This window comes from Erpetoichthys calabaricus, chromosome 17 (genome assembly GCF_900747795.2).
Source record: "Erpetoichthys calabaricus chromosome 17, fErpCal1.3, whole genome shotgun sequence".
NCBI classification, from domain to species: Eukaryota; Metazoa; Chordata; class Cladistia; order Polypteriformes; family Polypteridae; genus Erpetoichthys; species Erpetoichthys calabaricus.
In genome coordinates, this window is record NC_041410.2 from 49,081,226 (window position 1) to 49,094,950 (window position 13,725).

Below are 13,725 nucleotides of genomic sequence, written 5' to 3' on the forward strand. Positions count from 1 at the left end.
TTTTCATCATTTTAGGTTATTCATTGCATTTCAATTGATTAAATTTGAAGAAAAACTGGGGTGTTCTAAAACTTTTCACCTGTAACATAGTTTTTTTTTTTGTTTTTGTTTTTACTTGTCTTGCATTTGTCATGTATTTGTGTATATTTTGCACTGAGGTCCTGAGGAATGTTATTTCATGCCACTGTATGCTGCAATACGGTATACGAATGTTATGACAATAAAGCCACTTTAGTTGACTTTTTCATTCATTTATGGACCTGTGTACACTTCAGCCACATTGTAAACTGCAAGAACAATGTGTTTTTAATTTTTTTCTTATAAATGCTCAGTTTTAGAACACTATTTTATGTGGAAAATTAATATATACCATATTTGTGAAGAAATAACTGACCTGAAAAATTTTGGACTTATGCTTTTCAGTTCCATTAGGAGCAGTGATGAGGGTGTGGAGAGAAGTATTCTTGAGGAAGGTGAGAAAGTGGACCAGCCACCTTACGTGACAGTCAGGTACATTAAGGTATGTAAGTAGGCCTTGTGCAGCTTTAGGACTTCAATCACTTTTCTCTTTTTGTTATATTTTTAACTCTCCCTGTAAAGATTACACTTTATTTATTTTCAAGGGGAAATTAAAAATTTACAGCAGCTCCCATAAATAAATAAAATGAATAAATATAATAGAAACAAACAACAACCCCATAAACACACATACAAACGTCTAACTTGGATAACTGAGAGCTGCTGCTGTCAATAACAGGCTTGTAGGTGGCAATAAGATGGTCAGACCTGCTCGTGTTGTACCACAGGTTAACGTTTAAAGTTTAAATATTTGGATAGAGAAGGTCCAGCTTGTAGCGTCCACCAATAGACCTAATAGACACTTGATAGTTTGTTTGAAGTCACCAGCATTCAGAATGATTTATCATTAAGACATTAGTACAGAGTGAATTGTTTCTGTTGCTGAGTCACTCAGGATGATGTAACTTACTTTCCTAGGCAGGGACATTGAACAATACAGACCACATTGTCATGTGGTCTATGAATGCAAAAGTACTTTTCTCATTACGTGAAGTCAGGCCAGGTCTGCATCCTTTCCAGCTTACTTTTATCCTCGCTCTGGATCTTCACCTCTTCCACGTCCAGACAAGCTTGTTACTTTTGTCCTTGCTCCGGATGCATATGCACTTTCCATTTTCAGATGAGCAGTTTTTCTGATAGGATGTAACAGGGCTCTTTAGATGGCAGCGCTACCAGGTGAATACCAGAGTGTTTAAGAGATCCCACTTTACATTCCTCAGAGTCTTTTATATTCTCAGTCAGATCTTTTATGCTCACCGTGTGACAGCTTGTCTGAGAGGCAGTTGAGTCGGGCCGGTGCACGGGTCAGTGTTGACAGCAGCATCTCTTCAGTTTAATTTAAAAATTCATTCAAAAATGTATGGTAAGAAGCCAGAGGCCAAATCCTAACGTTATTAGTTAATAATATTAATTAATTAAGCTTTATAGCACACTGGTGAGGCCCCATCTGGAGTACTGTATACAGTTTGGGTCTCCAGGCTACAAAAAGGACAAAGAAAAGGTCCAGACAAGAGTGACTAGGTTCATTCCAGGGATACAGAGGATGAATTACAAGGAAAGATTAAAAGAGTGGAGCCTTTACAGTTTAAGCAGAAGAAGATTAAGAGAAGACATGATGGAAGTGTTTAAAAATATGAAGGGAATTAGTTCAGTTGATCAAGACTGTGATTTTAAAAGGAGTACATCAAGAACATAGGGACATAGTTGGAAACTTGTTAAGATTATTAAGAAATTAATATTAACATTAACATTATTAAGCCGGCTATACTTCCTTAGAAGGCTGGTGTCCTTCAACATCTGCAATAAGATGCTGCAGATGTTCTATCAGACGGTTGTGGCGAGTGCCCTCCTCTATGTGGTGGTGTGCTGGGGAGGCAGCATAAAGAAGAAGGACGCCTTGTGCCTGGACAAACTGGTGAGGAAGGCAGGCTGTATTGTAGGCATGGAGCTGGACAGTTTGACATCCGTGGCAGAGCGACGGGCGCTCAGCAGGCTCCTATCAATTATGGAGAATCCACTGCATCCACTAAACAGTGTCATCTCCAGACAGAGGAGCAGCTTCAGCGACAGACTGCTGTCACTGACCTGCTCCACTGACAGACTGAGGAGATCGTTCCTCCCCCAAACTATGTGACTCTTCAATTCCACCCGGGGGGTAAACGTTAACATTATATAAAGTTATTGTCTGTTTTTACCTGCATTTTTATACTCTTTAATTTAATATTGTTTTTTTTTGTATCAGTATGCTGCTGCTGGAGTATGTGAATTTCCCCTTGGGATTAATAAAGTATCTATCTATCTATCTATTAAATTTCATACAAACATTAGGAAGTTTTTCTTCAGGTAGAGGACCACAGACACATGGAATAAGTGACCAAGTAGTGTGGTAGACAGTAGTACTTTAGGGACTTTCAAAACTCAACTTGATGTTATTTTGGAGGAATTAAGTGAATAGGACTGGTGACTTTTGTTGGGCTGAATGGCCTGTTCTCATCTAGATTGTTCTAGTACTCTGATTACATTAAAAAACATTAATAATTCTAATTAAAAGAGAAATAGAGCTTCTGTAAAGGCTGCTGCATGGTGCTGTTTCTGGAAGCTCTGACACATAATAAAACCGCTTCATATTTTGTAAAAACTTTGCATATACTTTTGTCCTCCTACCTTTGTAAACTTCTTAAGGGTAAATTTCACACAAATGTTAAGAAGTTTTTCTTTACACAGAGAACCACAAGCATGTGAAATAAGGTACCTAGTAATGTGATAAATAGTAAGAGTTTAGGGATTTTCAAAATTCAACTTGATGTTATTTTGGAAGAATTAAGTGGATAGGACTGGCAAGCTTTGGTGGGCTGACTGGCCTGTTCTCATCCAGACTGTCTAATGTTTATTTGTGTTTAGATTTTTTTTAAAGGTTGCCCCCCATAATTTATTATATATGTTAGATGTTTTGTGGTAAAGTGCCTGCATTTTCTGTCTTTTTTTGTTTGATTATCCTCCTCCCTCTCCTTTCCCTTCATCACTCACGTCTGCTGTTCCCCATCACACATCACCTCCCTCTTTCTCCTCAGCATTGCCATCAAGCATTTGCACACAATGTCTGTCTGGTTATTCCCCCTTACCAGCTGGAAAAGTGCCATAATAGAAGGAGCCGTGGTCGTTCTTTGCCCAGTTGAAGTCCTCAGATTTAGACAGATGCAGCACCAACATAAACACATGACACATGCGGAGTGAGCCTGGCCACTGCATGGCACCACCTGGGCACAGCCTTGTCAGTTTCAGGGCAGATCTGGGGAACACAAGAACACAGCAGTTTTAAAAGTTATCATAGCCTTATTAGTATTTCACATTTATAAATTAAAATCAAAATAAGAAGAAATATAAATGGACAAGAACTACCAATTATTTAAAGTAAAATAAAAGAAGTGTTATTTGAAGAGTATTTACAAATATAACATATTATGCATAGTGGAAAATGCTTAGTAAATAACAATTATCGTTATAAATGAAATCCAAAGACATCCTTTATTTACACCAACTGGTGGAGACTCACTATGTGAGCAGCTAGGCTCTCCATAGCAAATGTGATTAGTCTTAAGCAACAACTCCTCTTACCACTTAGGCTCATTTACATTTAGTAGCTAATAAACATTTCAGTCCCACCACTGAGCACTCAGACAAAAGGTACATTCTAACAATACCCCTCTGCCATTAAATAACATCCAAAGATCCCAGAATAGTTCATCATTTACAGAATAAGACTTTGTAAATGTAAACTGTTATCACAGAGCAAAGCACAAAGTTAAATGTTACACACTCGCCAGCCACTTTATTAGGTACACCTTGCTAGTACCGGGTTGGACCCCATTTTGCTTTCAGAACTGCCGTAATTCTTCATGGCATAAATTTAACAAGGTGCTGTAGTAGTAGGGTGTTGTAACGTGTTAGCAATTATGGATACAATATGAAATCAAGCAAAATGGCCAACTAAAAAGATTACAATATGCAAGCTTTCAAGGCAGCTCAGGCCCCTTCTTCAGGCAAGATGTAATCATGGTGTAAACAAGGTGCTGGAAACATTCCTCAGGGATTTTGGTCCATATTGACATGACAGCATCACACAGTTGTTGCAGATTTCTCAGCTGCACATCCATGATGCAAATCTCCTGTTCCATCATCCCAAAGATGCTCTATTGGATTGAGATCTGGTGACTTTGGAGGCCATTTGAGTACAGTGATCTCATTGTTATGTTCAAGAAATCAGTTTGAAATGATTTGAGCTTTGTGACATGGCACGTTATCCTGCTGGAAGTAGCCATCAGAAGATGGGCACACTGCAGTCATAAAGGGATGGATATGGTTAGCAATAATACTCCGGTAGGCTGTGGCATTTAAACGATGCTCAGTTGGTACTAAGGGGCCCAAAGGGTGCCAAGAAAATATCTCCCACACTATTACACCACCAGCCTGAACCACTGATACAAGGCAGGATGCATCCATGCTTTCATGTTGTTGACTCCAAATTCTCACCCTACCATCTGAATATCGCAGAACAAAATCAAGACTTATCAGACCAGGCAACATTTTTCCAATCTTCTGATGTCCAGTTTTTGTGAGCCTGTGTGAATTGTAGCCTCCGTAGTCTGTTCTTAGCTGACAGGAGTGCCTCCGGTGTGGTCTCCTGTTGCTGTAGCCCATTTGCTTCAAGGTTGTGCAATCAGAGCTGCTCTTCAGCATACTGTATATTGGTTGTAACAAGTTCTTATTTGAGTTGCTGTTGTCTTTCTGTCTGCTCAAACCCATCTGGCCATTCTCTTCTGACCTCTGGCATCAACAAGGTATTTTCACTCAGAGAACTGACTCTCACTGGATATTTTCCCTTTTTCAGACCATTCTCTGTAAACCCTATAGATGGTTGTGCATGAAAATCCCAGTAGATCAGCAGGTTCTGAAATACTCAGACCAGCGTCTTTGGCACCAACAGCCATGTCACGTTCAAAATAATTTAAATCTCGTTTCTTCCCTATTCTGATGCTCAGTTTGAACTTCAGCAGGTCGTCTTGACAAGGTCTACATGCAGAAATACATTGAGCTGCTGCCATGTGATTGGCTGCTTAGACAGTTGTGTTAACAAGCAGTTAAGCAGGTGTACCTAATAAACTGGCCAATTAGTGTATATGATCTCATTTCCTAATATAAAATGTGCATAACTGGCAGGCAGTTTCAAGCTCTTCTGTTTCTTTTCCCTTATGATTCCTCCATTTTGTTCTATCAGAACATAATCAAAGTTTTTAACATCATCATAAAAGTCACCAGATTTATCCTAAATCTTAGTTCAAAATGATATTTCATTAAATAAAGTTCAATCTTCTTGACATAACCTAACACAAACACACACATCAGTTGGATTTAGGAGAAAACCCCAAACAGGCAGTGATCAGGAGCAGGATTTGAACCTGAGGAGCGGTGGCAAGAAGTACTGCACTGCCACCCTGCCTCAAATAAATACACTAAAAGAAAAAAAATTGAGGTAAAGAAGGCGGCACAGTAGTTATGCCTACTGAATCCTGGGTTCAAATGTCAGGCCAGTCACTGTGTGGATTTTACATGGTCTATATGTGTGTATGTGAGCTTTTGGCCCACATTTTGAAGACACGTGTGTTGGATCAATTAGAGACTCCGCACAGGAATGAATGGCGGTGTGTCTGGCTGTACCCTGTGGTAGACAAGCACTCAGCCCTGGAATGGTTCCTGTCTTGTGCCTGATATTGCCACAGCCCATGATCCTGAACTGTATTAAGTAGGATTATTAATGGATGTATGAAGTGTCACAGACAGAGACCAGCTGTGGGTAACCTCATTAAACTGGTCACGTGTCTTCTCCACTTGAAGCCTCTTGAACCGGAAACCATTGAAAGTCATGAACCGAGATGAGCCCGGCAAATGAGGACACACATTTGCAGCATGGATTTGGTGCAAAAGTGTTCAGTGTTTTAATTAAAACCAATCAAAAGTATCCCAAAGTACAAGTGCGAAACATAGTCATTAAATAAATCCATCCATCCATCCATTATCCAACCTGCTATGTCCTAACTACAGAGTCACGGGGGTCTGCTGGAGCCAATCCCAGCCAACACAGGGCACAAGACAGGGAACAAACCCCGAGCAGGGCGCCAGCCCACCGCAGCATTAAATAAATAATCCATAAAATATGTGATGTCTGTGAGCTAAAACTCCAATATATAATCCAAATGATAAAAACAGAATAAAAGCTTGCAGTCATCAGGTTCTTTCTCTTTTCCTTCCCGAGCCCAGCGCCTCTTCCACTCTCTGCCTCCCCAACTCCCCCTACTCAGGTCTTGCAGCTGGCGGAGACACCAGCAGTGATGGTCACAACCTCCCACTCTCATCACGGCTGTGTCCGTCGGTGTCTGCCATGACGTTTCAAGCCGACTCTCCCTCCATCTTCCACTATGCTCTTCCTAGGACGACATCACCACCATCATACCATCAGGAATGGCCCACCCCTGGAGCGCTGATCACCCGCTCCTCTGCAGGGCTACCCACTGTTCTGCCTCTTCTCCCTCACACTGGCTCAGGCCCCCGATACTTCACTCTCACTCACCATTCTCTATTTTCTCCCCCTTCTTCCTCTGTTATTTCCCCTTCTCTGACGTACAGGCTCCCAATATCCTCCCTGATTGTGACATTCTGCCTACTCCGAGGTGTGAATGAGACACCTGACCTGTCCGCTCACACCCCAGTCAACACTTGAGCAAGTGCCAGCATGCACACAACCACACCCGATTGAAGCCTGCACGCTCCGGGACTCAATTATTTATTTAAAATTGCACTTTGCCATGGACCGCCTATCACACTCCTACAATTCTTCTTCTTGCTTTGCCTCACCACTTTTCAATTACAGTGGAAGCTGGCCATTTACAGTACGTCCCACTGAACAGTCACATCCATGATAAGGCTTCAAAAGCATTTGGTGTTGGCATTCTGTTATAAGTGGTCCATGGCATAGAGCATATTTTAAATAAATAATCAACGTCCCGAGAGTATTTGGACTCAGAATGGGTGCAGGTGTGCGCCTGACAGGGTTGATCATGTGCAAAGGTGAGCGAATCAGTCGGGTGCCGCATTCACACCTCGAGTCACATCTGCGCTCACTGAAGCTAATATAAGAGAAGCCTGCACTGCAGAGGGGAAAAAAAGAGAAAAGGAAGAAATGATAACAACAAGGTGAGAACGGAGGTTGAAAAGAAAGAAAAAACAAAAGGCAGGAGCAGGAGAAGAGAGCTGGTGCGGAGGTTGGGGACGAGCCTCAGGGCGAGGAGCCTGGGGCTGATCGATGCAGGAGAGTAGGAGCGGCCCATTCTGTGATGTCTCCCGCAGATGCCAAAGGACTGGCGGCTGGAGACGGGTGTGCGGCTTGGCGTGGTGCCCCAGGAATGCCTAAGGCCTGGAAATGGAGACCCAAACCAGGAATCAATGGTTGACTGTACCTGTTGTTGGGACGTCTCCTCGTGTTGCAGGATCTGTAGAGGGTAAGCCAGGGAGATGTCGGCTTTTCGAAGGAAGCACTGGGGCTTCCTTTTTAAAAGGAAGTGCCTGAGATTTTAACCGTGGTTTTGTGGATTTTGTACAGCATTATTTATGGATTGATTATACCCTTCACATTCTCATGGATTTTATGGATGATTTATTTATTGAAGACTAGCTGATTACCCAGTGGCTTTGCTCACTGAGTGCAAGGGGAAAAAAAAAATGTATTTATAAAATAAGTTTGTTAATTGCCAATTTTATTTTTCAACAAATAAAGAGCACTTACAATAACATAGAAATCAATCTAAACAACATTATTAACATCATTATCATATGAGAATAGGAAGTAATATATAAGAAGCACACTGCATATAAATATAAATTATTAAACAGTAAAATCTTCTTCTATAATACGCTACTGTGGCTGTTCGTTTGTCTGTCCAGGATTTTAAATCACCTGTTGCTCGCATACCGTTTCACCTATTGACTTGAAATTTGGTTCACATATACTACATGACGTCTACTATCCGCTTTCGGGGTGATGATTTTATTACTCTTTTTATCTTTATTTTATTGTAGAATCAACTCTCGGCAGCGCGCAGCAGGGCAGTCGTGAGGCGGATGCATACGGGCGACGTTCTCATTCCCTACCACCTTTGCTAATCATTCTTGAGGCAGATTGAAGACTTAAGTGCCAGATTAAGTGAAATGTTAAAGAAAACGTACTAAATAATTGCAACACAAAAACTAACTTAATCAGTTTTAACACGAAAAGATGCCGACGAAGGAGAAGCAGCGGGCCGCTAGGGTGGAGTAAAGAAGAGCTGCTCAGGATGCAGCAAGCACATCAACCTCTGAGCAAACGAATGCTAAACGTACAGAGAAAGAGGATGAATACTAACGCGCAGTGCGCTGTTACTGGTATTTTGATAAAAGAATTGGAACAACATATAAGAAGCGTATAAATTATTAAACAGTAAAACATTAACATTTAAGAAGTAAAGATACATTGAGTACTACTGCAGTGCTTTCGGGTATACTACATTTTTTGTTTGCCCATTACGTGCATAAATGTATACATTTTCTGGTGTACCTACCCGAGAACACACGACATATAACTGACTGTGGGAGAAGCATGGATTTTAAACACGCATTGAGTTCTGCTGGTGTCCCACGTGGAATAACTGATAATGTTTGACGAAAATCTCCTGCGAGTAAAGCGACAGTACCTCCCATTATTTTGGTAGGATCTCTGAGATCTTGCATTGTTCGGTTCAAGGCTTCATAAGCTCTTTTATGTGCCATGGTGCACTCATCCCAAACTATTATCTTTGAATGTTGCAAGACTTTTGCCTTTCCAGAGCCCTTACGTATGTTGCAAATTGGATTTTTTGTTGTGAGTGAGGTTTAATGGTAATTGCAATGCCGAATGTGCTGTATGGCCTCCATCTAATAATGTAGAAGCGATTCCCGATGACGCTACAGCCAGAGCTATGTCACCATTCGCTCTCTCAGCAAGAATCAGGTTTATTAAGAATGTTTTTCCTGTTCCTCTGTGGTCATACGTAATTCCGTTTCAAACGCTCATACGTAATTTGCGTTTCAAACGCGAAAAGAATTTTATATATATATAGATTATGATGCACTGCGCTATTTATTTCAATAGTTTTTTTTTATTTTAATAACTTGTCAGTTTTTTGTACCTACCCCTTGCTGCATGTGCGCGTGTCCTCATTTGCCCGGCTCATCTCAGTACATGACTATTGATAGTTCAGGTTCAAAAGGCTCCCAAACGCAACATGAAACATTGAGCCAACCTGGACAGTCACACATTCCCCACTTTGTATCTTTAAAACCTAACAAATAACTCACCCTAAGTTATCCTTACAGTTTTAGTCTGATTCCATAGAAGACCACTACCTGATGCTCTACTGATGAATTGAAATCCTTCAGGTTTCAGTTGGCTCCTGTCCACTCCAACATCACAGGACGAGAACTTCACTTAAGCAAGATTTGCTCTGAATTTAGATGTTATCTGTGGTTCCCATCTAAAAGAATTTTGCCTTATTGTGCTCAGCTTATTACATGCTACATGAAGACAGAAACACAAGCATTTCCAAGCTCTGTTCATTTCACAAGGGAAAGATAATGGTGGAGTAACAACAGCATAAGTTGTCCTTACTGAATTCGACACGTTCACCATCAACTGCAGCCATGTATCATACACCTATGTGTGTCCCTGGAAAGAATCAGGTCCTGGAGATCTCCTGTTCATATCTTGTCTGTGATGCTATAGTACAGCACACTCATGTTAGAGCTGCATATTGATTTTCAAAAATATCAGGTAATTGTGATCTACCCATTACTTCTGCTTATCTTTCTCTTCTGTGCACCTGAATGTGGTGCTAATTTGACCAAAATATGATTCTTGGCCTTAGAATGGGGCCTCAAAGTGGATGTTAGTCTTTTCATATCTTTGGTTAATGTACTGTGTAAGGCTGGGCTTTGGGGTACTAACCAAGACATTAGTCAAGTTTTACTGTGGCACTACTGAAAGTATCCTGACTGGGTGCATCACAGTGTGGTTTGGTAACCTCACGTCCCAGGGATCGCAAACTCCTCCAAAGGTCTGTCTGTACAGCTTCTAAAATCATTAGGGCTGACCCTTCACAGCTTCGTAACATCTACTCAACCAGATATCCGAGAGGTGAATCCACAAGAGCTGTAAAGAGGAGACTTTGTGCTGCAGGTTTGACAGGGCGAGTATCAGTAAGAAAGCCATTCCTTAAAGGACCAAATAGGGCCTTGAAATAGCGGCTGTGGACTACTGCACACTGGGTAAAGTCTCCTCTTCACAGTACAAACAGAGATTTGCTTTATTCGACCTGCACTGTTAAGCTGTGCTTGAAGCTGTTGTGCTGTGTGGCGCCTGCCATGCAAGCTGGTGCCACTCAGAAACTTGTCTGCTGATTGAGTTGTGACTTTGGGCCTGCCAGATCTCTTCCTAGTAGAGTTTCCTCCAGTTTCCAATTGCCTTTGGATTGTGTAAGACACCACTGTACTTTTGTTTTTTTTTTTTTTTGCATTTTCTCTAAATGAAATGCCTACACCTCTGAGGGCTTTCTTGCCACTATCACTGGAATTTACAACTTTCTCCTGTGTAACATTGTCCAAGTAGTACTTCAGGGGGTGTAGTAACACAGTCTGATCAACTTGGCTTTAAGACACACAGAGAGTTTTAAGTAATCGGCAGAAGTTGGGACACCTGTGCAAATTGTTTGCCTCATTTATTTTAACTGCTGCAGAATATCTGTAGTTTGTAACCTGTTAGTTGTTCCCTGATGAAGGCCCATTTGTAATATTCTGAAATTTCCTTTTTTTTTCATTTTTTGCTAACCTAAACCTTAAATTTAAACCTCTGGCAGGTTGCTGCTTACCTTTTCACCATTATAAGTCATTTATTGAATTTCAACTGATTAAAGTTGAAGATAAACTGAGGTGTTCTAAAACTTTTGACCACTAGTATGTATTGCATGTACACACAAACATACACATATAGTTGTAAACATACAGTATATACTGCTATTATAGACCAAAATACCTCCCAAAACATTGTGTAGCTCAGATGATGTGCTAACGTTGCACAGTAGGATGATTTACTGTTCGTTACCTGCCGTCTATATAGGCCTAGAATCTCTTTATAGAGAGTGATTGAACAGAGAGTTTACTTGCTTCTCTCCAACAGATCTGTTGAATAAACAAATACAGGATGGGCCCAAAGTAGTTATACAGTATTTACTCATTATTTTTTATGTTAAAAGGTATTGAATAGATATGCAGTACTGTTTAGTCTCTTCCGTGCTCGAAGATGTCTTCCATCAACGTTGCAGCATTCCTGTAACCCGTTCCGACACTGTGACACGCAGTAACAGACACATTTCAGTTAGTATTAATGTCCATAAATATCTGCAAGATGAACTCCTTTGTCTATTGTGTGGGACTTCCTCTCAAAATTCTTCTCCTTTACTATGCCCCAAAAAAGAAGTCCACAGGGAAGTGTGAATAAATACTGTATAGCTAGTGTTTGTATATATACACCGAGCAATTTGCAGAGAAAATTCAGAACATGTATTTAAAAGTAATCCATAACAATATTCTGGTCCAGTTTATGATTGGTTCTTCTATAAAATAATCCAGGTACCTTCCTTGAGCGTTCATTCTCTTGGGTATCAGGCTGTTCCCTACATTGTCCAGTCCACTCTGGTCAATCTGTTACTATTCAATGCATCATAGTAACTCATCCAGCCTTCTATATGGGACTTCTGGTCCCCTCTGTTCTCATTTATTTTTATGAAGATACCAGCCTCCCCACTCTCTGGTCAGCCTGCTCTTTGCATGTTCAGTCCAACTCTCTGCTTAGTCAGTTGCTCAGCATACCCAACTAATTTTCTGGCCAATTACACGAGTGATGTAAGTTCTAACTTCTTAAATCTCTACAAGTCCAGTTTTACATGTGCCACCATGCTGCTCAGTTCACCCCAGTGTTGACATTTCAGACCAAGAGGATACAGTTTTTAGTGACCATACGGTTTTTTAGAGTAACAAAATGTCTCCTACCTGTTAGAGCATCTGCATTGGTCCCTGCTGGAAAGCTTACCCGAGTCTGGAGTACAAATCGGCTTTCAGCGTGACAGCTTGTCAGTCAGTGACAGAAGCGTCCAGAGGTGTCGGCTATTCAAGGGCCTCGTGACACACACAAAATGCCAAATCCACCAATTCAGATCCAGTGAGTTGGAATCTAATTTTGCTGCAACGGGCAAATCTTTTCCAGAGTGAGTTTCCCTCTGTAAGCAGAGCTGTTTGTGGACAACTGACCCCTGGAATGTGTGAATGAATGAGTATGGGGGAAGTCTACGTGCCCAAACTGCCTTCTTAAATTTAAGCTAACCTAGTAACTTTCCAAAACTTTGTTTGATCTTGGGATATTGAAGATGTCTCCTGCTGGGTGTCATCTTGTGACACTGAAGTAGTAGTTGCCCTCAACCTGCCATCCCAAGCCATTATCAGGTCCTAGCACCTCAGCAGCCATGACTTATCACTAATGTGGTCACAGAGAAATGGATCCCACATTAGGGTGTGCGTATGGATGGACACACATCTCCTGACGTAACTTTCAGTATATGAATTTAAAATTGGGAATGTTGCACAGTGACACTTGATGGAGCCAAGTAGGGTTACAGAAGGGAGCGGTGGTGTAGTGACATACCCTTTCATTTTGTAAATTGCTATTCGTTTCACGATTGCTCAGAGTTTTAAAGACAATGATAAGAGCACTGGAGCAGTTGAAGAAAATGGATGTGTATTACGAACCACATCACAGTACTGTAGTGGCCACACTCACTAAAGCTCTTCTGAGGTAACTGCCAAATAAATAGGAATATCAGCCAAAGTCGCAGATTTATAAAACAAGCACATTTTGGCTTTATTTAATAACTTACAAGTTTAATTATATGCTACAATCTGCACCCCTGAGTAAGTATGTGCATAACATCAGCATATTGGGCTTATTTTCATCCTGATATTGAGAGTTAGACTTGAACCAATAGGAGACTGGGATCACAATATCTAAAGGCCTTGCCATATTAAATGTCTATTTCAGTGATTTCGGTCATAGACTTCATTATTGTAATCTTGGCCTGTATGAGGCGGCTGGTGGTGCGCTCCCATGAAGCCAGTTGTGTAATGTGCCATCTCAGAGTGCAGATGGGAACAGTCCTGTGCCACATGTGACGCACTTCAACTAGTCCTCAACTCTCTCAGACTTTAGCTGTAAGGGCAGGCTCTGTGTACATGACAGTGGACAACCAAAGAATGCTCAACATATTTAACACAATAACAAGGACTAAGGAACGTGGGTGTTTGGGACCATACAAACAGAGGAGAAGCGTGTCTGTCTAATGTCTTGTATTTTACGTAGCGCGACAAGAAAAAAAAAAAAAGATACAAAAGGGCAGAAACTGTGGTTGAACTTGCCAAACCTGCTCACCCTTTGTACAGCACTGGCTCTGACGGGCCGCATGCTATCGGAAAAGGGGG

At 41.1% G+C, this 13,725-nt stretch overlaps 1 protein-coding gene across 4 annotated transcripts in view; it reads right to left on the reverse strand.

Annotated features, from left to right (window-relative positions):
• LOC114667812 (lactase-like protein) overlaps window positions 1–12,630 on the reverse strand; it is a 36,918-nt gene extending 24,288 nt beyond the window's left edge. For 2 of the 4 annotated variants that reach the window (XR_007933728.1, XM_051920324.1), the window contains exons 1-2: window positions 12,247–12,630; window positions 3,201–3,367 (exon numbers count right to left, since the gene is read on the reverse strand). Coding sequence is in view for 3 of the 4 variants with exons in the window: in XM_051920324.1 (XP_051776284.1) it covers window positions 3,201–3,327 (127 nt within the window). In the remaining variant the exon portion in view is untranslated. The remainder of the gene's footprint in view (window positions 1–3,200; window positions 3,368–12,246) is intronic. The other 2 variants (XM_051920323.1, XM_028823295.2) reach the window with 2 other exon arrangements.
• Window positions 12,631–13,725: the final 1,095 nt, after the last annotated feature.